Below are 26,903 nucleotides of genomic sequence, written 5' to 3' on the forward strand. Positions count from 1 at the left end.
ATTTCGATCACCTTTGATTTACACGACTAATTTCGTTTATTTTTATAGTCATACACTCGACAGCAATGGGACCTCCTCCTGCAAGAATGGAACCTCAGACGTTTGGCGCCTATGCTCCATGAACGTCTCTCCCATCGGGTTCGACGCCAGCTGCTCCGTACTCTTAGGGCTATACTCAGCATGCATGGTCGATGGGAGCTTCTGCACACGGTGGTCCATTCGGTGTGCCGGACTGGGACGACTGGGAGGACAGCTCCGCCACTTGGTCGGAGTGGGCGGCGGCGCCGGGCCTGACATCATTCGCCCCTCCCAGACGTATGACGCTCCAGGTGCACAGTCCCAGGATGACCCGTTCACGCGTGCACCTCCTCCGCCTCGTCCTCTCCGTACTCCAGATGCATTTACGTACTCGGAGGACCACATACGCCGACGGGCTAAGACTAGGGGGGAGGACGAAGAGAGCGCGAGGTCCGGGACAGGCGGGGTAGATACTCCTAATTCGGTGGACTTTTTATATTCAAACTGTTTTTGTATGATACTATTTTCTTTTTAATTGGTTGACGTATCGTACTATCGTAATATTTTGATTCTACGTTGCAAAACGTTATCGTTTAACCATCTTTATACGAGTTTTTATATGTATATAAAAGAGTATGGCGAATAAATATTCTATTTGAAAAAATTCTGAATTTCAAATAGTTTGTAAATCATAAATTCCAACAAAATATAACAATTCCAACCAACAAAATATAACAAAAATAATAAAGGAGGACCTCCCGCCCACTGGCCGGGCAGGATGCATGCCTCAGGGACCTCTTCGCGAATAAGAAACTTTTCTTATTCGCGAAGAGGCTCTCGGGACGGGCCTCGAAATATTTTTGGAACCTCCCGCCCGCTGGTTGGGCGGGAAGTCCCCGGCCCCACGCCTCCCGCCCGATCAACGGGCGGGAGGTACCCATTTTCCGAATTTTTCCCATCCGGCTTCCTTTTTCAAATTTTACTTTTTTATACCTTTTTAAAAAATGCTCGCCACTCTAATCCTGTCTGTCTATCTTCTTAGACGAATCAGCAGTGCTCCTACTTTCATTCTTTTTAAAAAGGGTATCCACACTGTTACAGCATAATTCCCATAACACTAATTTAGACAGAAACTACAGACACAGACAACTTGCATCAAGGTCACGATTCTAACACGACTGCGCCTGAGATCTATCCTTAAAGACCGAAGAAAAAGAATGCAACGCTGCAACCCTATTAAACGCATGACACCGAAGATCAAGTAAATGTATACTGGTTTAAGTACTCGGCAAACACTGCATCTAACAGAAATCTCACTATTGGCAATCTCCTAAAATGTACAAACCGGAGAACCAGTAAGAACAAACAAAAGCTACATTCTTATTGTCAGCTACATCAATGAAGCTAACTAAAGCTATCTGTTATACACTGCTCACTATGGCGGGAAGCACCAGTCTCATTGTTGGACGTCTTCCCCTGAAAGAACTGAATGGATGGCACGGTCAGGCTATTCCTACCTATCTGGGGCTGGGCAGGGCAATCTGACTTTACAAAAGGTGCATGAAGCAACACCGGCATATATATATGCCAGCAGGTACCCAGCAATCACATGCAGCCTATCTTACATGTTCGGTTGTACAAGCTACAAAAGCTATGTTACATCACCGACTGAACCACCATCACCGTCTGTCTGACTGGTAGGCACAAAAAGCAGTTTGGCCCAGATGCGCGCTGACACGAGCTTCAGCGTACCGTTTCATATATAGATAGGTTTCACGTCGTTAACCCCAAAGCTTAGACCACAAGATGGGCACCGCTTCTGGCGGCTACTAAGTGGCTTCTGTATGCACTGATTGCAGAAGAGATGGTAGCACTTGGCAATCACAACCTGCAATCAGAAAAATCATGTCATTCTAAATGCTCATTTTTATTGCCAGAGTATGTCAGGAACAACTAAAGATCACTACCTCTTTCTGCCTATCGCGACAGATGCCACACTTCAATATGCCCCTGTACTCCTTGACCTCATGGTGAAGCTTTTGCAAGACTGCTGAATTATCTGTCTTCTCTCTAAGAGAATTAGCTTTACTTGACATTAGATCCAAGTCATCCTCTATTCTCTTCTTACTAAACCTGGAGTAAAACTGATCTTGTTAGACTTAAATATTAAGAAACTAATTTCTTAACAGGAAAGGAAATGTTTGTATAACAACCTCTCCTTCTCCAGTTCTATAAGCAGCTCGGCAACTTCCAGTCGATTGCTTCCAACCTTAGCTTGTAGTTCATCCATTGAATGCCTGAGCTTTGGAGCCTCCCCACGCATACCAGCCAGCTTCCTTTGAGAGTTGGCCAGTGAAATAGATTGCTGCATTCCGTCCTCTGACAGTCTCCTCGCCCGCTCTGACCAAACTCTTAGCTGGAAATTGATAGAAAAATATTCAGCTCTCCAGCCACATTTATACAGCTTCTCAGAATGAATGCGCCACCAACCTGGTCCTCTAGGCGGAAAATTTTCTGCTTGTACAGATCCATCAAAGTGTTTGCATGCTGCAAATTTCTTTGCACGGAGCGCACTTCCATATGCAAAGCATCATGTGACTGTTTTGCTTTAACACCCTCCATGAAAAGCTGGAGTTGGAGTTGAGTAACTAAGTCACCAACTACTAAAAAATAGTATGCTTCTTACAGCTCTATACATTCAAAAGCACCAAGGTCTTATCCTCAAATTGGTTCAATGCTCGATGTAGATCAAGTGGCCATGTTTCATTACCAGTGAAATTCCAATAAAATCAAAGTCAATTTGAGATCACAAAAGATTAGCTCAACTATGATGCCTTAACAATTCATGAAGGTTACATGCAAGACATCTTAAAAAAAAAACTCGAGCGGGTGGGGTATGACGGCCCCAACCGTTTTTCATTAAGAGGAAGCAACCGGCTTCCCAGTTGAGAAAACCCCTCGAACCCTGGCCGTGCCAGCAAGGGGGATTTTTTTAACCTCAGCCTGAAATTCGTTCCCATGGGGAATCGAACCCAGGACCTGAGGAGTGCTACTGGAACCATCTAACCAAGTCAGCTAGAGGCCCGTTCGCCATGCAAGATATCTTAAACAGGTAATTTGTAAAAAAAAAAAACTTAAGTAACAATCAATATTAGTTTTCTCAGGGCCCTTGGTAACCCTAAGTCCAAAAGAACTAGCGTAAGTCACGAACAAGGAAAAATAAGAGAAAGCAAAGGAAAGTAGAAGACCTTGCCTTCATTCCTACTTCGATACTACGGCATGCAGTTCTCCTGTGCATTTGATAAAAAAGAACTAGCACAGAGCCTATCGCACTATTGCATCGTACAATGCTAACTCTAGTGTTACAGCCTGTTAAATCAAAATCATGGTAACCACAGCGTCCAGGTGCGTTCCAATAATGTAACTTCTTTAAGCAACTCATCCTTTTGTCATTCAACTACATATCAACACAGGTTGCGAAATGCAGCAGATCACCATGGTTAACACAAGCTGGAAATTATTCGCCAGCATGAAGCATCATGTATTCATTTTTGCTCCCTAGTTTGGTTTAAACTAAAAGCAGGTCAATGGAGCACCAAGTTCCTTCAGTCAGAGTCGGGAATAGCTGAAATTCTGCCAACTTGGATCTACTACTCTTCTAATATATATTTATTTTAATATGTAAATATTTTTTATCCATTGCCCAGATTGGAGCAGGGTCTCACCTCTCTTCCTAATGGTCTGGGCCTCTGGCAGTGCTCCCTGCCTATGGCTTGCCACACATTTCATTTTATTTATTTATTTTAAGGCGCCAACTATAACAAAGACACTCCTTAACCATTGATCCCAAGCCACAACTTGAGCCTGTCACAAAGCCACAGAAAATCTCAATGCCATCCCTGAATAAGCAGCAAAATCCAACTCCTAAAGGCTGCACAACAAGCACCACTATAAAATTCAAAAGCCATTGATGGCATTTGTAACGCATAGGCTCGCCACCAAGACGCCAACCCCTTGTCAAGGTGCTATTTCCGTACAAGACATCGTATCAGACACGGTCCATACATACAAATCATCCACTACCAGATATTGCCTAACCTGATACTACTTGATGAACCAACAGCCCTGCATAAGCCCTTACTTAAGCCTAGGAACCAGGGCAACTGGTAGCTCTTCGCTTACCCAGACACAGCACCCACTCCAGAGAAACTGATCCCTTTTTCGGCTGAGCTCCTCAGGGACTCTCCATCCCCTGCGACCTACCCCACCTGATGGTTCTCCCTAACCATGGTGATCCCTTGCCCTCCAGATCCTCTATTCTTCCTCTAAATCATCTTTTAAATTGTTTCTCTCACTATTTTTAGGAGGCAATAGGAAATGAACTGGACACCAGAACAACCATAGGGATGTGTGTCAATGCAGCAAAAACAAAATGAATGCACAAGTCAGAGTAACACAGAAGAAAACAATTTGCACAAACTGACGGTGGGGTGGAAAATAGAACACCTTCTTAAGGAGTTAAGCAAGTAAAATAACACAACTGTCATAAACAATAACACTGAGATGAAGACACATGAAGAAAAAGTAACTGCTTGAATCAGTCATTTGAATCATCACCTTTGTATTATGATCATCTCTTTCGATGATCTGCTGTAGCAGTTGCTGATTTTGTGACATTATGTCTTCATATGCATTGCCAATGCTCTGTAATCGAACATAAAAAATTGAGACCTGAAAATATAATGCTGATAACCATGCCCGATTGGTATACATGGAAGATTGTCCATACCTCAATCTCCACCACGTATGCTTCACATTCTTCATGTTTAGACTTCAGTATATCAGATAGTCTCACTAGATCTCTGAACCATAGAAATCCAGCACTTGATATCACTTTACTTGAAAAAATTATAAAAGAAAACATGTCTTCCGCACTATTTCAACAGTCTTGAGCCCATCCATTATAAAAAGTAGAAATAAATTCTCTTTTCTAATTGCATTTCTAAATACTAAAGGAAGAGTGAATATGAATGAAATACCTCCTAGAAGTTTCCAGCTTCTGCCTTAATTCAGTAATCTCAGCTTCAGTAGTTGCTAATCTCTGCTGAGACATTGCTTCAGCTTCATTGGCTGCAATCACACGCTGCTCTAATTTACTTTCATTAAGAGAATATTTTAGGACATTGACTCGAGCCCATTCACAGAGTTCCCTATCTCTGGATTCCATCAGCTGTCTGCCGCAAAAGAGTAAAAACATATGTAAATATAGCAGAAATGCCTATCCATGAACTAAATGCACTGGACAGTAGACAATGTCCAAATGCTCAATAGTATTTTCATCACTAAAAACATTAGAATTGTTGAATTATAAAAAAAAACACAGATTACAGTAGCTAATGTTATTAAAATCGGCCAACGAGACTCAGGAATCAGCTAAAGGAGCTAATATGCATAAACAGGTAACTTGCAACAATGGCATTTACCCAACATTTTTCATAGAAAAGAAGTGCAAAAAAAGTACTCTTCTCCAGAAATGTCACTCTTAGAATTTACACGATGTTGATTTCAAAATAAGATGAACCTACCTGGAATCAGTGGACTCGTGCTTATACAATTCCATAAACAGCTTAAGCTCCTGCGTATTTTCCCTCAGATCACGAACCTACAATATGTAAAATATGTTAATGAAAACCACTGGCATGCACAAATCATGCAGCATGTAAAGCATTGAACCTTCTTTAACCAGATTAGGGGAAAAAACAAAAAAAGGATTACCAGATATTGAAGTTGGCTTATATCAGAACCAGCATGGGCAGATCTACATGATATTTCTTCAATTTCTTGTTCCTACAAAACAAAATATAAAAATCGGCACATTGGCAAATGAATGCCTCAACACTTGCCCACTTATTGTGCAAACCAACAAAACAAAATATACCTTTCTGGTTAGGATACCAGAAAGCGAATGAACTTCTGCTCGCAAAGAATGCAACTGTAAGGAAGCATCCTTGTGTTTGGACAGTTCCCTTTGAATAGCACCCATTTCTGTTGGTAGGGATGACACAAGAGCTCTAAATTTTGAGATAACTTGGTTCCGACCTGAAAGTTGCCAAAAAAAATCCTGCTTCAAACAGAGATCAGAAGGAAAAGTATTTCAAGCATGTTGTGTAGTAAAAACAGCACCAGGTTCTCTTGAAGCCTCTTCAAATTTCAGCACCAGCATATTCTTTTCATTACATAGTTTCTGAACATCCTTTTCAAGATCAGCAATCCTAGAAACATAGTATGCAGAAACCTTCTGGGGTATTTCAGCCAGATCAACTTTTTGATTAAATTGCCTTTCTTGCCAAACAAAGCTATCCATATCAACCTGAAACATGGAAAAGTAGAAATTTAATCAAAGATCAGATCTTTTAGGTAACACATCTGCTATACAGACATGCAAATTCACTGACCAGTAACCACCTGTAATTTCTCTAACAATGTTTGGTGATCATCCAACTCTGCTTGAGACTTCTGAAGTTGGTCATTAACAAGCTGAAAAGCTTTGGAAGAACGAATGCTCTTGAAATCTGTCAGTATATTCTGGAAGCAACCAAAAAAAGGGTCAAAACGTCATGTAGAATTCAACATTACAAGGCCATTCAACATTACAAGGCCTACCTTCAATCACACAATAAAAATTAGGTATTGGAGTACAGTACTGTAAAGCAATTGTGCATTCTGTGCTTGATCAGATATATTTGGTTCAACAAACCTGAAATGTAGCTAACTTGTTCAAAGTTTCGATTCTCTCTTTGTGCAGTCTCCTAATTTCCTCCAAACGCTTTGAACTCAATTCCTGCTTATATTAGCATTTGTCAAGTTTAAAGTCCATGTACACATCTAGAAAATAGTTTGGAGCTCTAAACATACCATTAACTCCTTGTGGGTAGCTTCAAGATCTTGCAGTTCTCTTTGTTTATCTCTCACCTTCTCTGCAGTCGCATTTTTGTTTCCCAGTGTTGGAACAAGGATTGGAGTCCCTTGCTTATTGTCTCCCTGTACTTTCAGTGCTGCCAGTTTGTGCTTGGTTTCTTCCAACTTGGCAACAGCTCTGGTCAACTCCTCTGGAAAAGTACATAAATGCCTGGGTTAGTTTTATTATTACACAACAGCTATGTAAAGATAGTATCAGGTGTTGGCAGTGGCAGTGATAGCAAAAAATTATTTATGATTTCACAACTTATTATTGCCACAAGGCTTTCAACAATTTTGACTGGGATTAGTTTAACTTGTTTGATGATTCAAGGTACAGAACAGAACTTTAAATATTGTTGATGTACTTTCCCTCAAAAGATAATCATACACAAAACAAATACAAAATACCTTTCAGACGTTTCTGTTCAGCTTTGTTCCAGGCGTTTGAATCTCTTTGTTTTTGGTAGTCCCCTGCTAACTGTCTGTGTTTCAAGTGAACATTATCTACTGCCTGTATCACCTTATTAAGCTTGGACAACACATCACTGGTAGCACTATGCAGTTGCCTGCTGTGTTCTAGAGAACATGGGCAAATTAAGGAAAATTTCAGCATAACATAAACAAATGTGAATGCTGTACTACAAAAGAAAATATGGAGCAGAACGAACCATTTTCAGGCAATTTAGTGAGAGCAGCAGAGACAAACTCGTTATTCACATGCCACAGATCACTCAATGGAAGGAAGATCTTCTGCAGAACATTAACTGTTAATGATTGTTCTGGAGGGACATCATTTCCCAGATAGCAACTGGGAGAGCAACCCGAGCTTTCTGTGGCACCAGCCTCCAAAAGTCTATTTAAAAAGCCCCTTTCAAGCGTCATGCATATACCATCTGACAAACAAGATTTGCACGTATATGAAGGACAAAATGGGACGAATATGAAATATTTAAAGCAGACAACATAAAACATCAATGGCACATGCTACTCACGTAACTATTTATTTATTAACAATCATGAACTGATTATTTGAGAAAAACTGATAGCAGCTAGTTCTGCAGACAAGCATATAAAATTTTTGTCACAAAATTATTTTCGAAAGAGCAACGAACCAAAAACACCTCAAATAAAAAGGTTTCACAATTCTGCTAGTTCACTGCTTCATTAGTAGAAAGTATATAAGACAAAAAAACACTGAATTCTTAGCTGGTCCATGTATGATTCTAGAACATTGCAAGGTCCAATATATTCATAATGAATAAAGTACAGCTTCATACCCTTCCGTACATTGTTGTGGCCTGTACCATAGCTCGAATGCGAAGATTCACTTTTGCAAACAGAAACTAACTCAAGATCTGCTACAAGCTGCTTGGATAAAGGAATTTCAGCAGAAAGCCTATAATGTATGTATGTACGTATGTTATGGGAACATGCGCAAGGCTAGAAAAACTTACTCGCTCCCAACAACTTTTGACCAGGACAAGTGTCTCATTATGTGTCCTCTGCTTCTCTTTTAAATCATTGAATCTACTCTCGAGAGCATGGAACTCAAACTTGTGGACTTCCAATTGTTCCGAAAGCTTTTGATTTTTGTATTTGAGTACAGCAAACTCAAGCTGCCAAATAAGAAAGCATAAGATGGCAGTACAGCACAACTATAAACTAAAAATTAGCATTGGAATGAAAATATATCATAGTAATTCCAGTGCAAACAGAACAGCATAGACCAACACATTAGCACCTTCATGTTCAAACCTCAAGAAATACAAAGATGGAATGAGATGAAATAATAATAGTGGTATTATATGATGTTGGGTGGGATGGGGTGGAGTTTGGAAGAGATGCCTATATGCTCACCCCGCAAGCAACTAAGAATGGGTCCTTAACATCATAGCAGTGCATTCTTACATTCAAGCGAGCAACAGTGCTGGCATTGATAATGAATAGAAAAACTGCACCAGGATTACGGGTGTACTTCTTTGAGAATTTATGAGTTTTTTTCAAGCTTTATCAGAACTGGTTTCACCGATAAGCGAGCGCTAACAAATTATTTCAATTTGTAGCATATGAGATCGATTTTAGCTGCAGATCCCAACATGAAATGGTAAGAAATAAATTAATCCTGGCTGGCAGGAGCTCTCGCATTCACTAGTCACCAGAGAAGAAAATGGACATGGATTGGGCAGTTAAGTAGTCATTTAGATCAGACTACTGGCATGTTCATGAGCCGTACCATATGTGCAAGCAAAGAAAGCTAACCATATATGTAAAGTTATTATCAGAGGTCTTGGTACCAAGTGGTATTGCACAAAACAACACAGAGATAGGTTAAGTCCTCGTTTTTCTGCAGCATGCCTTTCTATTGGCTGTCTTGTGCAGTACATTGGCTTTTTCTGAGTAGACTCAAGTCTATATCCATCTTCTGTGCTAACAACCTCCTTCTGGAATATGTCATACTGACAGAAGAAGTTTTCTGTGGCATCCTTCCACAGATCATACTCCTTGAAGATTGTATTTGTGCTCCGATAATCATTGTACTTCGGTCGCAAATGCAATATGTTCTCCATCCCTCCTTTCCTTGTCCAAACATAGTACATAGTTGCACGGTAGCTAGATTGTGCAATAGATCTTTGCGATTCTTTTCATGTGCTAGGTTTTGTGAATTGTAATTTTCTACTTGCAAGGTATTATAAGAGATCATTCATAAACTGTTTGGTTGTGGATAGCTCCCCAATGACTACTTTAATGTTTGCATATGCGAAATAATGTTTCTTGATATTACGGCCATATGCTGAATCGCCCATTGGCAGTATCATTGATTTATTAACGGTCCTTACATCACAGGAGAGTTTCACTAAGGGATGATGGTCTGAAGTCACTCTAATGAAATTTATTTCCTGTTGATCACCATTTATGACAATGATTGCCTAACTGGCTATTTTATATTACAACACAGGAAAGTTGGGTAACGGAAGTTGGGTAACGTTACAATAGTACGCCTTTAGTGCCACTGCTATCCTGAAGGTTATAATAGTATGCCAATACTGCTACGGCATTGCTCCATGCCTTTGTTATTAATTCTATTTCTCATAACTTTAACCTGGTGCAACCACGGAATCTCATTGCACTCAGTAACTAGGACAAGGTTACAAAAGATGTTAGGCGCACTCTAGGCGGTGACCCTCCGCCTAGAGCCTAGGCCCGCCCCCGCCGCCCGACATCCCTCCTCCGCCCCCACCGCTCGACATCCCTCCGCCCCTGCCACCGCCGTCCGTCGCCTCCTCCTCCTCAGCCGCCGCCCAACGGCGCCTTCTCTCACCTCCTCCATCGCCGCTTCCGCTCAATGTCCCCTCCTTCCTCGCCGGCCCCCGACATCCCCGCCTCCCCTACGCATCCCTGCCTGGGCGGATCTGCACCGCGGCCACCAGGGATGGCATGCCGACCCTCCTTTCGCCGCTGACGAGCTGGCGCCACCTAGGGTACTGTCTAACCCCCTAGGCGAGGCGGTACCCTGCCGCCCAGCGCATAAGCATGTGCGGAACAACGCCTTGTTCAACACTGAACTAGGATTTGTATAAGCTAAACCATTACATCTAAAGTAAAGTTTTGGGTACCAGCATCAGGTAATCTCTCTCAAGTACCTAAGCACAATTATATCAAGTATTTTTTATAAACTTATCAGAGAGCAAATAATTCTTTGGAAGTCAAAGTACTCCATCAAACTGTATAACAGGGAGTGCACATCAAAATATTTTAGTTCATAGATCCATTTTACTTACCGGACTAGACATAGCACTTTTCCTGGGATCTTGGATGTGGAGGCAAGTTGACATGCTACTGATACTGGTATTCACTCAATCAGCATAAGGTCCTGAAGCCGGCACAAGTCATTGCCCAAGCTAATACATCATCTAAATCTCAAGTTACTGACAAGAAAATCAACTCTACAGATTCAGATCGGAGCTCTTACGTTGCAGCTGACGGATTCCATCCGTGTAGCCGTCGTTTTTGCCCTTAAACAGCCGCCGTCCGCCTGGGTGGAGGCGCCGCCGCGAAGGGGGAGGTCGGGAGGAGGGGGGTAGGGGAGGTCGGGTTGAAGCGCTGCCGCTAGGGTTCGGTCATAGGCTCGGTGCCTCCAGATGCAGCGTGGTGGAGGTCGGGATTGCTGGATCGGGACTCGGAGGGAGGCGCCGCCGCTGCAGCCTGCAGGAGGAGGAGGTGTGGGCTCGGGAGGTCGGCACTCGGCAGGACGGAGGTGTCGTTTGGATGCTGGATAGAGTGTGGGAAAGGGAAAGGGAAATGAGATGGGATAAGAAGAGGGAGGGTATGAGACAGGGATGTCAGGTTTCATAACCATACCTACGGAATGAGATAGGGATGGGGAATCGAATTTTAATTGACTAAAAATACCCTTGCTGATGAACCAATCAGGAAAAAAAAACTCAACGTACGTACTGTATACGTTGAGTATACGCAAGAAATAATGCAAACAGGATAAGCATTTGGACAAACCAACATTTTGAGTGGAGTATTGATTCACGACATACGTACATATACGGACTCCATAAAATCTATAATTTTTTGTGTAAATATTTACACATACAGACTCCGTAAAATCTATAAATATTTTCACTGTGTCTACAAATGACTGGAAGTTGGTTCTTTTTTCAGGTAGCACACATCAAAATAAAATAAAATAGTTGTCGCTATCAAAAGATGGAGTTTGTATTTGGTAAACGCTAGAACAATTATACCATTGAATCTGAGCTTCATGGTACTCAAAAGACAAACAAGAGCCCTAGAAGCATGTTTAGGTGTCGTTTATCGGTTGCCACGTGGCACTTGTGGTGGCACCGAAGTTGGAGCACCGACATTGGACCCTACAACCGTGATGAGAAAATGAACTAGCCTTTTGAATAAAAATTGAGGCATGCTGAAATCTTTTCGGCAACCAAACAATCGCCTTGGTTTTCGTAGCAACATAAAAAATGTAGCGTGGCGAACGCTAACAAGTAACTAAGCATGCCCTAGAACTCTACAGACACCATCTATTTAGCACTTTCAAGAAGTGTGACAAATAAACTCGGATCTTGTACTCATTGTGGTGGTAAATGAAAAGAGTAAACTTTGTTTCATTCATACTAGTTATAAGAACAGCTTTTACAATATGACCATGGCTAAAATGTTAAACTCTAATAAAGCAACGATCCCTCCTTTTAACCATATGCTTTTGAGCCACAGGTTCTACTGTAATTTTGGATAGCATTTATAAGATCTATATTTGACATTTTTAGCATCCATGTGAGTCTTAAATGTTTTTTCTATATTAGTGCTCCAGAAAAGGAGAAAGAAAGAGAATTACAAGTGCATCCGGCTCTTTGGTCGCGGGAAGTATTATTAATAGCACGCTCCATCATACTCTGCCTTACGGCAAAAGTTTCTTCTTATTCTCGACAACTACTTTCTCGGATCATTCCAGGTCCACAATAAAAAAAGCCACACATATTTATTGTAAAAAGAAGGAGACGGTGGATCGCACACCGTATGGAAATATAAAAGGAAAGCCATATTTTTCCAACCGAATATCCAAATTAAATTTTGATTGCACGATTACATATTTTTTCAATAAAATATTCAAAATAGGACCACACGCCCCTATTTGAATATGCTTGGATGGTTTTCTTATAAATAACGTTCTTTATAAACCTAGAATAGTTTCATTGTAAAGCTAGATCATTCTAACTTCACAATAAAATAATCCAGCATTTGCAGCTGTTTCACATCCACACGCCAAGGCCAAGCTAATTGCCTAATTAGCGATCAGATGCTTTCTGGTGAAACATCAAACGTGTGCAGGTTCCTGAGGAGGTCAGCCGGCTAATGGCTCTGCACAAGGTCGAGGTGACGAGCATCACCGTCACGGGGCTCAACGCCGTGGACCTCGCCGCCAACGGCGTGCGCCAAATCCTCCCAGCCGCCGTGCCCCGTGACGGCCTTCGTGTACGCGAGCCCGCGCGTCGGGGACGGCAACTTGAAGAGCGCCTTCGCCTCGTTCCCGGACCTGAGGGCGCTGCACGTGAAGAACGCCAGCGACTTCGTGCCGCTGGGGTACGTGGACGTGGCCGTGCCGCTGCACATCGACACGGGGCGGTCGCCGTACCTGCGCCAGCCCGGGACGATAGATCCCGACGCCGCACAACCTCGAGTGCTGCCTGCACGTACGGCGTGGCCGGGGAGCAGGGCAGCGCCGGCGGGTTCGAAGCTCGAGCGGGAGGTCGCGCTCAAGAGCAAGTAGGTCGCGCCTACTATTATTGTGTCTCGCCTCTCCCTACCGGCCTGATCGGAGGTCGATCAGGATTCATGTTTCGTCAGGAGTCAGTAAACAATCTCGGCGGAGTGCCATGGTGTAATAATTCAGGAGCCAGTGATCTTGCATTCAGTATTGCTCCGGCCTACCGGAAAAAAAGAAGGCGTTCCCGTCCAATCTCTTGGCGGGCCGCCGCAGGGCGCCGGGCACGTTCGTGGAGCTCGACGCAGACGATGGCCATGGCCGAACGGTGCGAATCATCCCTGCGCCGGAAACGGCAGAACACCATGGCGTCGGGAATCCCTCCGCCCATCCGAAGATTAGCTTCGTCTTCTCCCGGTCTCCCGGAAACCCACCGAACAACCCGCGACTCCGAAGCCATGGACGCGCGCGGTCACCGTCTGCGAGGCCCTCCAAAGCATCGGCGCCGAGCTCCACGAACGCGGAGGCGGCGCAGTACGTGCAGTGCAGGATGCGGCGGAGGTAGCTCGCTGCAGGGTTTCTGCACAGGAGATGCCCAGGTCCTGGTCGGTATTTCATTTGCCGTCCAGGGTAGAGGCCACCCGGTCCGTCGGATCGACATGTGCGGCTGTGATGCGGCCGCGAGGAGGCGTTTTCCGGGCCGCGAGGTGGTGCGGGTGCATTCCCTGAGCCCAACAACGGCCCAATTTCTATAGACAGCCTTTCTATATTAACAACCCGAACTCCGCTTTGGCCCATAACAGGCCCATTAGTCGTTTGTACGAGCGATAGAGCCTTTTGGAACTCCCAGAACAAAATTTTTAGGCGGCTTCTTGATTACATTCCTCGTATGCAAATTGCAAGGTGTGGTATGGAATAAGTAGAAATCCTAACTTTCGCAAAAAAAAAAGAGTAGAAACCCTAACTTTCCTCGTATGCGTCGTCCCATGTCAAGCGTCCTCGCAGCAGCCCGCAGTCCGGCCACCGAGCGTCGGACCATGAGGCTGGCTGAGCGTCCGTGCGACCGTGCCAGCTACCCGCGCCGTGCTCCTAGCTAGCCTGCCATGCCACCCACGCATATGCCTAGCCTCCCCATGTGCCCGTGCAGCCCGGTAGGATGCCCTAGCCTGTTCCATCCCCTGCAGCCAAAGCTAGCCATAGCCTGCAGTCCGTGTGAGCGTGACCGCGGCTGGCCGCCGGCGGCCGGGGACATGGCCATCCCCACAGGGCCACCGGCTGTCAGCTTCACTCGCTGAGCTACCTGATCTCTACTGGCGCCACTGTGCGCGGCAGCGGCGTGCCCGTGCCCAGTCAGTCCTCGCCGTCGCTTTTCGCGCGTACGCTCCTGGCTCTCCCTGCACACGACACAGTGCCGACCGGCGACCGGACGAGAAGCTACAGAGATCAGATCGGGGTTGGATTCACGGCCCTTTTCGGCGCCGGCGTGTAGCCGTCCGGCCGGCGCGCAGGCAAAAGGCCGGAGGTCGTTGCCCTCGCGCGTCGCGCCGGGATCTATCCACCACGGCGCGGAAAACCATGGCGACCAGAGATCGATCGGCGCCTGAGAAGACCTGCCGGCCGGGCATGGGTGGCGGCGGCGACTGCAGCCAGAAGCAGCAGCAGCATCTGCTGCTGACGCAGTAACGCTAGCTACCTCGAGCTGCGTCCGATCCGCCGGCCATTGCCCAGCGACCGTGACCGTGTCCGTCGGCGCGAGCCTGCCCGTTCCGTTCCGTTTTGTTGCTTTGGACACAAATCAAACTTAGTGGTCCATCTCATGCTGATTCGCGAGCTGATTAACAAGCTCGACTGCCGGTTTAATTAGGTCGCCGCTGTCATTTTCCAATCATGCAGCGGAAAGGGGTACGGCCTTGTAATTTGCCTAAATTTCATGGAAGCGGCCTTTCTAGGGACTCAAAATCCGCTTTAGTGGTTGCTAATTGGAGAGGGGAAAAAACCATGATTGCTTTGCTGGTGGTTGGTTGACCAATGCACTAAAGCGAAGATTTTGCAGTGCTGTGGTTTGGCATCTTGTTGCTGTTCTTACTAGTTTGTTAAATGTCAGTGGCCGGCCGGCCTGCCGCAGTGGCCAGCGGGCATATCCCTGCTGCTCAATATAGAATTGGTGGATTTTCCATCCGTCAGAAAATCTGCCTGCAGTGGGCACATCTATCTATCTGTCTAGATCTCTCTCCGGCCTTTTTCTTGAAATCGAACGTCGCTTTTCCATGCACAAGTCATGTCAGCGGTTAATAATTCAAACAGCTTTTCCATGAATTATGCGTACGTATGGTTTTCTAATCTAATAGAGATCCCATGCCAACTTTGTGAAACATGACAATATGAAAGGAAAGTCATTTTCTCATCTCATGTGACTGGTGTAGCCCTTTCTTTCCAACTAGGACATCATTATCCTTTGACACCGAGCGCATAGACATTAAATTAAGGGTGACGCTACTTATCAGACACCTATTTTTTAAAAACTTTTTTCGGGTGAGTGGTTTGTAAGCCACACGATCTAAAACACACCTCCTAGATCGACCCATGACCTCTATTCTTTCTCCCAACCAATCCCCGATGCCAATTCTTTTCCTCGTTTCCCACAACGATCGATCCTACGCTCGCCTGCTCTCTAGCAGGCATCTCGACTGATACCCTTGCCATTGGATCTAACACTGTCAGCCACCACGCCGTGCGAACATTGTTTTGTAATTCTCCTACGCCGGCACAAGCCTACTGGCTGTCGGATATCTAGGAGGTGTTCTAACCAAGTTGTAATAAAACTCCCAATTAACCCAATAAAAGTAGTCATCCATGGAGTCATCTAGAACATATTTCGTCGATCGTCTTTGCAAAAAAGGTTCAAAGGTAGACATAGAGATCACCCAGTATTGCTTAAATAATCAAAATTTTGCCTTTATTAATTAGTCTGCTGAAGATACAGGACACACAGCCACGTTGCCATTGCCACTCAAATCAGTGTCGCCCACATGCCGGCCGGCCCCACCCACATACCATGGAGTTCATCAACTTACACGCTACCACTGCGCGCGCGCACAAAAAAAAAAAACCTCCTTACCTATGGATCGGAGGAGATCTTGCTTGGATAAGACTGGGTTTCAGGGCTTGATCCCTGTATAACAGCGGGATTAACCTAGGGCACGGTGCTCGCCGCCTCGGATCTCGCACCCTCCAATCTCGCATGTGCGTGCCTCCCAGCGCCGGGACACGGCGCTGATGCGGCGACGATTTTTAATCGCCCGATCAGAGAAGAATTTGCTGCGCAGATCGATCCTACTGGAGGTTCTTTTGGTTAAACTAAAAGAGCCACGTACTAAGCTTCGTATGAGCCCAATGATAGCCTCACACTGTTCTAGATCTGCTCCGGCTAACCAGCTCCTGCCACTGATGCAGCTGATCTGCAAAGAGTAAGTAATTCTCTGCGAGTTTTTGTTGCTAAGTAGTTAAAAAACGCCAATAATTGTCCTTAGCTTGGACATGCTCCTAACAGTGGCGCATTTAGGTAGGTGAACTAGCCAGGATAGATTAATTAGGTCCGGTCTGCTAATCGGATAAACGGAAAGGAAAACTAGTAATTTTCTTCAAGACATGCAGTACACTAGCTATATATATAGACGGCTCCTAGTTGAATTAGGTTAACTACTGTGTTGGATGGATCTCGCCAGCCATCTAGGATAGATGCAGCCAGCCACCGAGAAGAAGCAAACGTGTGGTAGCTGGAAGCTGGTGCGGTGGTTGTTGTGCCAGCAGCAGAAGAGAACACATGGAAGCAGCGGCGGGACAGGAGTGGCCGTTGTCAGGTTGCGCCGGGGGTGGCGGGGGCCGCCGCCCATCGCCATCGGCAGCGGACATGCATGAGGTGAGAGGGTATCCGATGTTTTTGGACGGGAGCTGCTACTGCTTGGACCATACCGAGAGCACAGAGATACCGTCGCGCGCTAACCCTAATTAACGACAGGATTATCTTAGCTAGCTAGCAGCCTCAGGTCCCAGCATGCCGGCAGGATACGGGAGCAGGTAGGGTTAGTTGTTACTACTATAAGCAGACCGGCCGGCCGTATCTCACTCAGTCTTAAGCCAGGCTCGTGAGTGTTCCAGAGAGAGTTAACTAGAGCAGTGTTTTGGGAGCGTCCAGTGGAGTGTGTTTGCTAGCTTAGTTTGCTTGTTTGTTTGTTCTGAGTTCTGACTTGCAGCATGTACTAGTAACCTTATACGCATGCATGAAGCCACAAAGACTCCGGAGCCGGACATGTAAAGTGCACTATACGACCTGGTCCAGTGAAAACTAATAGATGCACAGGATGGAGCCTCAGCGCGTCTCCTTTGCTTTCTAACTGACTGATTCAGGGTCCACATTCGTTTCAAAAGAAGAGATAAAAAAAAAGATCCAGGGTCCCCATTTTAGTTACACGATCGACGCTGACAAGTTTCAAAATTAAAACCACCTGTACTCTGTGCGTGGCAACTGTGGCCTCGTATCAAAATTCAAAATTTCCAACCGTGAATAGAAAAACAAGTTTTAACTACGTGCATCCGATGAAATTCTTGACATGAGCAGGTTATAGGTTATATACAAAGCAAGTTTCTCAACTCTGGCGTTCTTTATATCAGTTAAAAAGAAACGTACATGGACGCTGAAACGGATGAAGATCTCCTGAGCTCTTCCTTTTAACACAAGGGGGGTTAAAAAGATCAAGAACACCCCCACCCCCCCCCCCCCGGCGCCCGCCCCTGGATGTCGACGTGTAGCGACACGCCGCAATGCGAGCACGCAGCAGTGATTGCGACGGCAGGTGGGGGTGTGGGTACAATTAGCTGCTGCAGCGCCGTACGTACGTACCATGTGGCCCGTATTTTTCAATTCCCCATCCGATCGCGATGACGTGGCGGTGGAGCCCTCGCTCTCTCTCTCTCTCTCTCTCTCTCTCTCCCCCCCCCCCCCCCCCCCTCTCTCTGCCACCACCCCTGCCATGAATCGTAAAGAAACAAAAGCAGTTGTTGGGTGGCACAGGTCGCAGCACAGTGATCAGCCACACGCACACGCCTAAACCGTACGCTAGCTCAGCCGCACAACAAACAACTAGGACGGCTAATGTACGAGCAAAGCTTGCACTTGGCAGGGGTCTCAGCTCCGTGCTTATTAATTTCATGGCGAGAATAATGTAGAGATGTGTGCTCCTGTACGGCTGTACCGGCTTACCAAGAAGTGGTCCTCTAGCTAGGCGACTGTACGCGCACGATGGTGTGTTATTGCACAACATGTGGTATGCCATCCCTCACGTTGTGGCCGTCCTACTGTGCGTCTCGCGTAAATTCTTCATTCTAGATTACAAAAAGGTAGATCGATCGACGTACATCTGCGCGTATATTTACATGTGCGTGTACATATATACATATACATCTTCGTACGCTTAAGATTAACTACAGTCAGCGGCGGAGCTACATGGTATGCCAGGTGGTCATAGCATCCCCTAATTAGCTCAGCCCATTGGTAAAGAAAAAAAATCTATTGGTAATTGGCCGGCGGCCGGCCAGCGCAGCAGGGAACGCCCATACTAGCTCCAAGCCACTCGGTGACGGAATATGGAAGGAGAGGTCAATTAGTACTAATGAGCTAATCTACAGATGGATAACTATATTAATATATATCGTATCTCAAAGGAATTTTATTGACCAAGGGGGGCCAGTGCCCCGTTTGGCCTCTGCTGAGATCCGCCAGTGCCGCCACTGATTACAGTTTACTAGGGCCACCGGCCGCCAACGCATGCAGGTCCCTGATCAAGGAACCCGTATTATTGTTTAGGTGCGAAGCTTTGGTTTGTTAATTTAGTGCCTGCTGCTCTGTTTGGCATGATGTTATTGGGCATGCTGCTTGCTTTAAAGCTGCCGTTAGTTTATGATCGCTGCTGGTGTGTGATTCAGTGATTAACCGTACGCATAAACCTTTTGTTTTAGAACATGCTCGATCTGCGATCTGGTGGAGACAGATCGCTGTAGTACTACTGCTGTATAAACTGTCGCCCGGCGGCGCCTTGATCCATACTATTTTCTAAAAAAAAATGAAGTTGTAATATTAACCGTTCCGATCGAACGCAGATACATATACCGTGAGCTCAGATACGTATGCTCTAAGAGACTTACTTCTTCAGATTCGCTGCTACATACAGTGTTCATGATTCAGTAGTGATGCACTCCTACTCGACCAGTGAGTACGTAGCAGTACTTAATGCAGATTCATAGCTCCAAACTCTAAGCCTCGAGTTGTCGAACGAAAGGTCCCGTCAGTCACTACCATTACCAGCTAGTGTTAGGGCTACAGTACTGCTATTCTGTCTACGTACTCCCACGTGAATTTTTCAGGTATATCACTACTGTATGTACATACATCGCGTCGAGACGCGCCCATTTTGTGTCTTGTTAGGTTGGACAGACAAATGCTGTCCTTCTGAAGCTAATAAGCTAGCTGGTCTCTCGTATACGTGGACACACGTGGCCTCAACATGCCTAGTATAGACAGTTAGACAACCACCAGATTCTTTATGTGTAAATTGTACAAGAAATTATATGTATATAGTTATGTATATAATAAATCTCGATCGAGCATGCAATGCAACAGGGTCTGGCAACGAAGTACTGGTCCTAAAGAAATGCGAGCATGGCTCGCCTGCTTCCTTCATCTTCACGCATGCATGCATGCACGGATCGATGCTGGATGCATGGATTAGTTGGCAAGACCTGCAGCAGCTGTAGCCATAGTTGCTAGCAGCTGCCCGTCCAGCAGTGATCGAATTCATTTGGTCCCTAGCTCCCTAGCTCTCCCAACAAAGACGATCGAGAAATTTATGGGGACTAGACCCACAAGGAAGCATCACAATCAGTACCGCCATTCATAGCGCAGTTGGCCAAGCTAGGGATGGTTGGTTGTACAACTACTGTACAATTCAAAAGAGGCCATCTACTCCTTTCTCTTCCGTTCTCCTTTATTTTTCAAGAAAAAGAAAACCACTACTACTATATACAATGCAGAAGAGACCATCTCACTACTACAAAAATATTTGTAAGAACACCCTGTTGTTGTTGTTTTTACAGGGATGGTCCAAAATGTAATCCGCTTCTACAAAACGAGCGGGGATACTATAGCTTTTGAACCATCCCTGGAAATATATTTTCAGGAGCGCGTGACAACATCACCCGCTCCTGGAAATGTATTTTTTTCTATACCTTTCTTCGCTCTTCTTTATTTCTAAATAAAAAGAAAATAAACTTTAAACCTTCTTAGAACACGCTTTCTCCGATCCATAATCCTGTTGGCATAATTGAAGTACTGATACGACTCCTGCGAATTCTCTGCAAAATTCCTGCGTTTCTGAACGCAAAGACACCGGCCCTGAATTTGTTTGCTCCAACCCACAAGAGATGTGATCCAAAGAAAGAGTCAAGAAATTGGAGGGACAGCGTACTTCTTTGAACCGAAAAGCTCCCACGTACCCAAACCCTACTAGCTAGCTAGTTCATGCATTCAATTTGTTGCTGTGGATCCTCTGACGCTGTCGTTCCTGCTGTTTTTCTTATTTCCTGCCCTAATTTTATTGGCTTCCCGGCTAGAGGGGACAGACCAGCGCTGCCGGCAGGTCCATGTCAGTAATCACTGAAAGACTAGTTAAAGCTTTAGCTAACATCTCGTCCTGTTAAGTTATGCCGGCAGTACTTGTTGTATGGCCTGTCTCTAGAACTCGTTTACCGGTGACATGGCTTGTCTGTAAGACAAACGTAGTATTGGACTTGGTATTGGACTTGCTCTATCCTTATTGGACTTTATAGCAAACGTACTAAGCACTTCTTTCTAAAAAACATGCTTTTTTCTTTCACGTTTACAAGGCCACATAGTGGTAACAGAGTCACTACACAACAAGCTCTCACAGCAGTAAACTAACAAGTGATGATGCGGGGCAGATGGAAGGAGAACGATGCCATGGTGGTAGGTGAGACGGCGCTGAATCCTAGAGCTAGAAGGTTAGTGTCAGCGCGGCCGATCGGGGGAGTAAATTCTTCTGCCCGCCCTCCTGATCGCACTTCTGACGAGAACGATTCACACATTTAAACAAAGGCCTGCCTCCGCTGGGCGACGCCGCGCGCGCAGGCGATAGCTAGACGTACGATCCTCGTGCAGATACGCAGGCCTCGCCGGCCGCTCGCCGGCCAAACCAAACACGCCGTCGTGGCGCCCATCGACGCCATGAATGCCTGCAGGGGGAAGCTTGAATGCCTAATCGCATGCATGGATCGGTGCGTGGTCCGTACGGCGTCCGGCAGCCTACGTGCCTGCGCGCATGCGAGAGTGGACAAAAATACACGCTGCCATCTATCGCCCGGCCGGGAGACACATCCTGCCCGGCGGCGTAATGGCTGCCACATACTCCAGCATGCCGCCCACGTTATGAGACATGCCATAATTCAGAGTTATTCTCGCTTTGAATTCGCACCTTTAACCCGTCCTCAGAGAAATGTAAATTGTGTTGTTGGTATATACTATTTAGTGTTATTTCGAACAGCCATAGTCTTTAAGTTAAATTACAGGATTCTTCTGAAGAAAAAAAAAAGGAGTAGATTAGATTATTATGTATACAATCCATCTTTAAATTCAAGAAAGAGCCAACAGTTCTCCTGCATATTCGAGAAAAAAAGTTGCCAACAATGCTCTTAATACTTTTTGATCTTTGGATACTGCAAATATCCACGAGGAGAATGTACGATGTCCAAATCAATAAAATAGGGCGCGTGAAAGACTTAGTAGGTCACCTTGGTGGCAAATAATTGACGAAGGCGACACAGCCGACACTTGATTAAGCGAAATGGTAAGGAGGAAGAAAGTGCAGCCGGAATGTTCAGTTCTGCTGAACAAGGATTGGGCAAGGGTGCTGAAACACCGGCCATAAGCAGTTAAGCACTCTTGGAAAACAAACAGAACAACTGCCCTCTGATGCCGATCGGCGGGTTGCCACTGGACGGCCAGGATAGACCCATAGTTGGCGCAGGCCTAAATCACCAGGGCCCTGCCCCACCGTGCCGGTGTGCAGTGCAGCCCACTGCGGCCACAGTGTGCGGGCCCCGCCTAGGGCTAAAGGGACGTGGAGAGAGAGGAGAGATCAAAGCACCGCCTGTTATTACTAGCCATGACACGGCCGCATGAACCAGATAAAGGGGCCAGTTAAAGCTTCCCTAAAAACTCCTAATTGCCTGCGACAGTTCTCACCATCACCTGCAACTTCTACCATCTCCTTCCAGCTCTCTACCACAGTTTCCAGTTTTTCTTACTACGAGAACTGAAATGGGAAGGTCTTAAAACTGCTCACCTGCATAGTACTACTGTAAATACGAATTGAAGCGTGCAAGATTAGCAAGGAATTAACAGAGCAGTAAACTGGTCACTGTTGTTGTTGGAGAAATGAATGGATGCAATTACCTGGTATTATATTAGTGAACATGCAGTGACAAAAGGAGGAGCTAGCAGTTAGATGGACGCACATAATGCACACCCAGACCCAGCCAGGAAGGCCAAATTGATGGGATCCATCCAACCTCTTGGAAGCTAGCACACTGATCACTACCAGTCCTGGCTGAGGGTGTACCCTACACAGTAGAGCCTGGATTAGCATTGGCCGTGTACAGATGCAAGAGCCAAATGCTACAGCAGCATGCATTGAAATTCCTCACTGTGATGATGTAACATGCCGTCTCGCATAGTTGGGAACATTCTCGCCGCTGTTAGCAAGTCCGCTAGGCATCTTTTAGTTAAAATTACAGTGGGCTTGGCAACTGCATGCATGGTAGGATAGCCGGCATAGTAGTGCGGCGCAGACGGCGGCGGCGCGGTAAGAATTCCGGCGCCCCGCCGGCAACCCATCCACCTGTGTCTGCCTGCTCTGCTCTGGCGCCGCTGATCTCCACGGCATCTGATCCGGATTATTAAAACCTATTTTTCTTGTGCGCGGCGAGGGAGAGAGAGAGAGGAGGGATGGAAGAGAAGGTGCGATCTGCACGATCCAAAAGTTTCACCGCCCGCCCTCTCTCTCTCTCTCTCTCTATCTCATTCCCCCCACAATCATTTGCACCACCCCTTGCTTTCTCTCTCCTCATCCCTCCCTGGCTCCCTCTCTTCCTTCTCTCTCTAATGACTATTTAACATGCAGCCTTTTGTTTTGCAGCTACCTGCCTGCATATAATTCTGTTGCCGTCTCTCTCCTTTAGCTTGGCTCCCTCCCCATCGCCATCATCATCACCTCCATCTCCTCGCCATCACGCCTGCCTCCTCCTCCCCTTCCTCCTCTTCCTTTACACCGCTACAAAAGAGCGTGAGCACACTGCTTGAGAGCTAGCTGCTGTTCATCGCAATTCACACGACGCGAAGACCCTGATCTTGACCTAGGTAGCTGGTTCTTGGAGAGAGCTAGTCAGCTAGCTCTTTGCAGGCGTCTCGACCCTCAGTGTGCTAGATTTCACTCGATGGGCGTCGAGCTCGACCTCTCTGAGTTGGCTGTGCTCCGGCCGATCCAGACCTCAGCGGGCAGCGGGGGCGCCGCAACGGCTCGGCGTGGCAACGACGACCTGGACGCCGCCGACACAGGCTGCGTCACGCCGACGGCCGTGAGCTCCCTGTTGCCGCGGCAAGTAGGCTTTGGCGTGGGCGTCGGCATCGACGTCGTCGAGTCCGTCTTCAGCACGCCGACATCGTCCCCGTGCTTGCTGCGGCCGGCCACGGTGTGCCCTCCGGCGCCGCGGAAGCCGGCGAGGTCGCCCGCCGCGGCCGCCGCCAAGAGGAAGCGCTGCTGTGACCGCCCCGGGCTGCAGCGGCCCTTCTTCCCCGTGCCGCAGGACCTCTCCACGGTGTTCGTGCCGCGCGGCCCCGCGGACAGGTCGCCGCCGCCCCGGGCGGCCAAGAAGATCCGCCGCCTGTTCGTCGTGGGGTGAAGCGGCGGCGACGTCGCTCGTCAGGCAGAATGCATGCCACAGGCCATGCTCTCCTCATCCAGTGCTGATCGATCCCCTCGTCGCCTCGCGCGCGGCCTGGCTACCTCTCTGTTCCGGCGGTCGGCGGCGCGCCAATCGCCATCTGCTGCGAGCGGGATCGAGGGCAATTTCTTGGCTTCTTGGAAGCACTGAAGACACCAAGGCTAGTACCATCCATGGCCATGCGCCTTTGTTTCGTCAGATCTTGCTGATCGAGTGTGTGTGCAGCGTGCGCGTCTTGGATCGATCGAGTCTGAATAATCGAATTGTAAATATGCTACATTTGTTGGCTACGCACAGTTGTCTTCGCGCAACTCGGGGTATAGAGTTAAAGACTGTAATTTCTGGGAATTCACTGCAAATTCTCTGTTGCAAATGGATACAAATTCCCCTGCCCGCCCCTTCCAGAAATCGCTGTAAATGGTCTGTGCCAGAAGCTGTAAAAAATCTCTCTGAATGTATGATCTTGGTTGTTCTGTTGTCCTCTGCACACATTTTCTATTTTCCCATGGAGACTCCAATTCTTGAAAATTGTGTCTTGGAGCTATCCTTTCAGTGTGATTGGTATCTCTGTTTTTTCTCCCGGGTTTGTTTTCAGAAGGGGGAAGAGGCACTGAATAGGGAGGAACGGTCCTGAATCCTGACGTGAGCGGCTTCCAAATCGTGTCCTCTTGCTAGATGCAGGCCTGCAGTCCTTTTGGATGCTACCTAACCGGAGTGCAGAGGTGCATGCATGGATGGATAAGCTGAGCAGAATTCAGAGGGCAGAACAGATCTGGAGAAAAGGGCAGTTAAGCCGCAGAGGGCACTCAGATCTGAGCAGGTCTGGTTTCCAGGCGAAGGCCGCTCCATTCAGGGTTTAATGATTCGCCCATTTCCCAAACTGCTCACGTACAACTTCCTGCATATTTAAATTTTCTCTCTGCCTCGATGGAGAAAGCTAGTATGCAGCAGAATCAATCAAGAAACTGTACAAGTGTTCAGACTAGACCTGCTGCCTGATCCTGAAAAAAGCCTGACCCCCTAGAGCTTTTGGCTTGAGCCCAGCGTCGCTGGAATTCTGAAAAAAAAACCCAATATTTTTACTTTTGAAATAGATATCCATATATAATTTTTCATACAGAAATATTTAAATTTCAAGGTATATACACATTGGACACTGTTTATGAAAACCTTTTGAATTCGAGCGAGCTTCACTTACTTAAATTGCAGAAACACACTCGTGACAGGTCAAGAAAACTAAACTAGCTAGGATGGATGAGCTGAGCAGAATTCAGACTCAACAAAAAGAAAATTTTCTCCGATCCTTAAATACTTAAAAAAACAATAAAGAAGTGATGACTTCAAAAGTGCATGATATAATATTTTCGATAAACTATATTTCTATGCAGAAATAAACTAATATTCACCATCCCGAAATGATACGCTGAAAAGATTTGGATTGGACATGCGAGCGTCGGCACAAAGTGGAAAAAAGCTACGTTTTTTTTAATGTGCAGTACTGGAGCAACTAAATTAATCATTACAAATACCCTCCACCACACACTAATAACCTTTAGAACGGATTTTTTTTTTGCCGGGACAACAGGATACCTATCCAAGTGTGTACCACCCAAAAGTTCAAAACTGGAGTAGCAAGTAGGCACCCGACTATCGCATCCGGGAAGACGACGGGCGCATACGTTCAGGCTTGCACTTGCACATATATATATTTGCAGTTGAATTATCCAGCGTCCGTTGGCTCTTTTTCTTGTTCGTTTCCTGGCGCATCAACATTCCAGGAAAACTCGGATTTATTTGTGCGCTTCAACATTCCTTGGGCACACCAACGATGCGCGCAGCTGATTTGGCGCCTAGCAGTGTATAGTGGGCGTTGAGCTGCCGGGTGTACGTGCATGCATGCATGTCCCCCACTAGGCTCCAAGAGCCGTACGCCTGTTTGTGCCTTGGATAATAAGGAAAGGTACCCCCGGCCTCCTTTTGGTTTTTCAAACCTCCAAGTTCTTTTCGAAGGGTTCACAATGTTTATGACACCTCTCTTTTTCTCCCTCTCCCCTTTTTTACATGTGTATTTAAAGGTACAGAGCTATTGCTATCATGCTTGGGAGAAAAAAAGGAGTAATCAACCGGAACAATATATTCCGCGGTATGTAAATGTAAGTTTTCCTTCTCCAACCTGCGTATGCGAGGATAATTGCATACCTCTCGCAGAAGAAAAGATAATCGATTGTATACGTTTATCTCGATTTATCATCGGAACAATATATTCCTAACTCGGTTGTGGCGTGGATGTAGGTCCAGGCCAACCAAAATATCATATTCAACGTGAATTCAAATGCCTATTATTTCTGATTTATTAACTAAACTGAACATATGGTCCTCCGGCTCGCACATTTTTCACTTTTAACTTTAATTTCCCCAAAAAAAAAATGTGTTGCAGGGTGAACAGTTTACGAGGGTATATAAATAAGAGCGTGAAGACCGCTAGAAGGCCGTAGCGGGGTGGTTGCTGAATTGGGAATGCTGATCGGAGGGTGCATGGGGGAGCACCAATGATGGCATGTCGCCGTCGCCGCGTGCAGCTGCCGTCTGCGGCGAGTACGGGCCGGCGCTGTCATTCCGGCCGGCC

The 26,903-nt window shown here is 46.2% G+C and overlaps 2 protein-coding genes across 4 annotated transcripts; one reads left to right on the plus strand and one right to left on the minus strand.

The window, feature by feature from the left end:
• Nucleotides 1-1,314: 1,314 nt before the first annotated feature.
• On the minus strand, nucleotides 1,315-11,274 carry LOC112888980 (E3 ubiquitin-protein ligase BRE1-like 1). Of its 3 annotated transcripts, none has more exons than XM_025955425.1 (20): nucleotides 10,949-11,274; nucleotides 10,758-10,849; nucleotides 8,433-8,594; nucleotides 8,256-8,343; nucleotides 7,647-7,871; nucleotides 7,387-7,554; nucleotides 6,934-7,127; nucleotides 6,776-6,859; nucleotides 6,484-6,603; nucleotides 6,202-6,388; nucleotides 5,957-6,117; nucleotides 5,794-5,865; nucleotides 5,604-5,680; nucleotides 5,058-5,252; nucleotides 4,808-4,880; nucleotides 4,636-4,722; nucleotides 2,509-2,646; nucleotides 2,232-2,434; nucleotides 1,986-2,151; nucleotides 1,315-1,906 (listed from the first exon to the last, which is right to left on the minus strand). In XM_025955425.1, the coding sequence occupies exons 2-20, from the start codon at nucleotides 10,809-10,811 to the stop codon at nucleotides 1,775-1,777; spliced, it is 2,586 nt and encodes an 861-aa protein (XP_025811210.1). In that variant the 5' UTR covers nucleotides 10,812-10,849; nucleotides 10,949-11,274; the 3' UTR covers nucleotides 1,315-1,774. The 3 variants fall into 3 exon arrangements, with proteins under 3 accessions (XP_025811210.1, XP_025811209.1, XP_025811211.1); XM_025955424.1 differs by having other exon boundaries at nucleotides 5,058-5,255; XM_025955426.1 differs by lacking the exons at nucleotides 8,256-8,343; nucleotides 10,758-10,849; nucleotides 10,949-11,274 and having other exon boundaries at nucleotides 5,058-5,255; nucleotides 8,433-8,561.
• A 12,220-nt stretch (nucleotides 11,275-23,494) lies between these two features.
• Nucleotides 23,495-24,821, plus strand: LOC112890150. The gene has a single exon (XM_025957026.1). It carries the CDS (start codon nucleotides 23,771-23,773, stop codon nucleotides 24,233-24,235), a length of 465 nt encoding a protein of 154 aa, XP_025812811.1. The 5' UTR covers nucleotides 23,495-23,770; the 3' UTR covers nucleotides 24,236-24,821.
• The last annotated feature ends 2,082 nt before the right edge of the window (nucleotides 24,822-26,903 follow it).

Source organism: Panicum hallii, chromosome 4 (genome assembly GCF_002211085.1).
Source record: "Panicum hallii strain FIL2 chromosome 4, PHallii_v3.1, whole genome shotgun sequence".
NCBI lineage: Eukaryota > Viridiplantae > Streptophyta > Magnoliopsida > Poales > Poaceae > Panicum > Panicum hallii.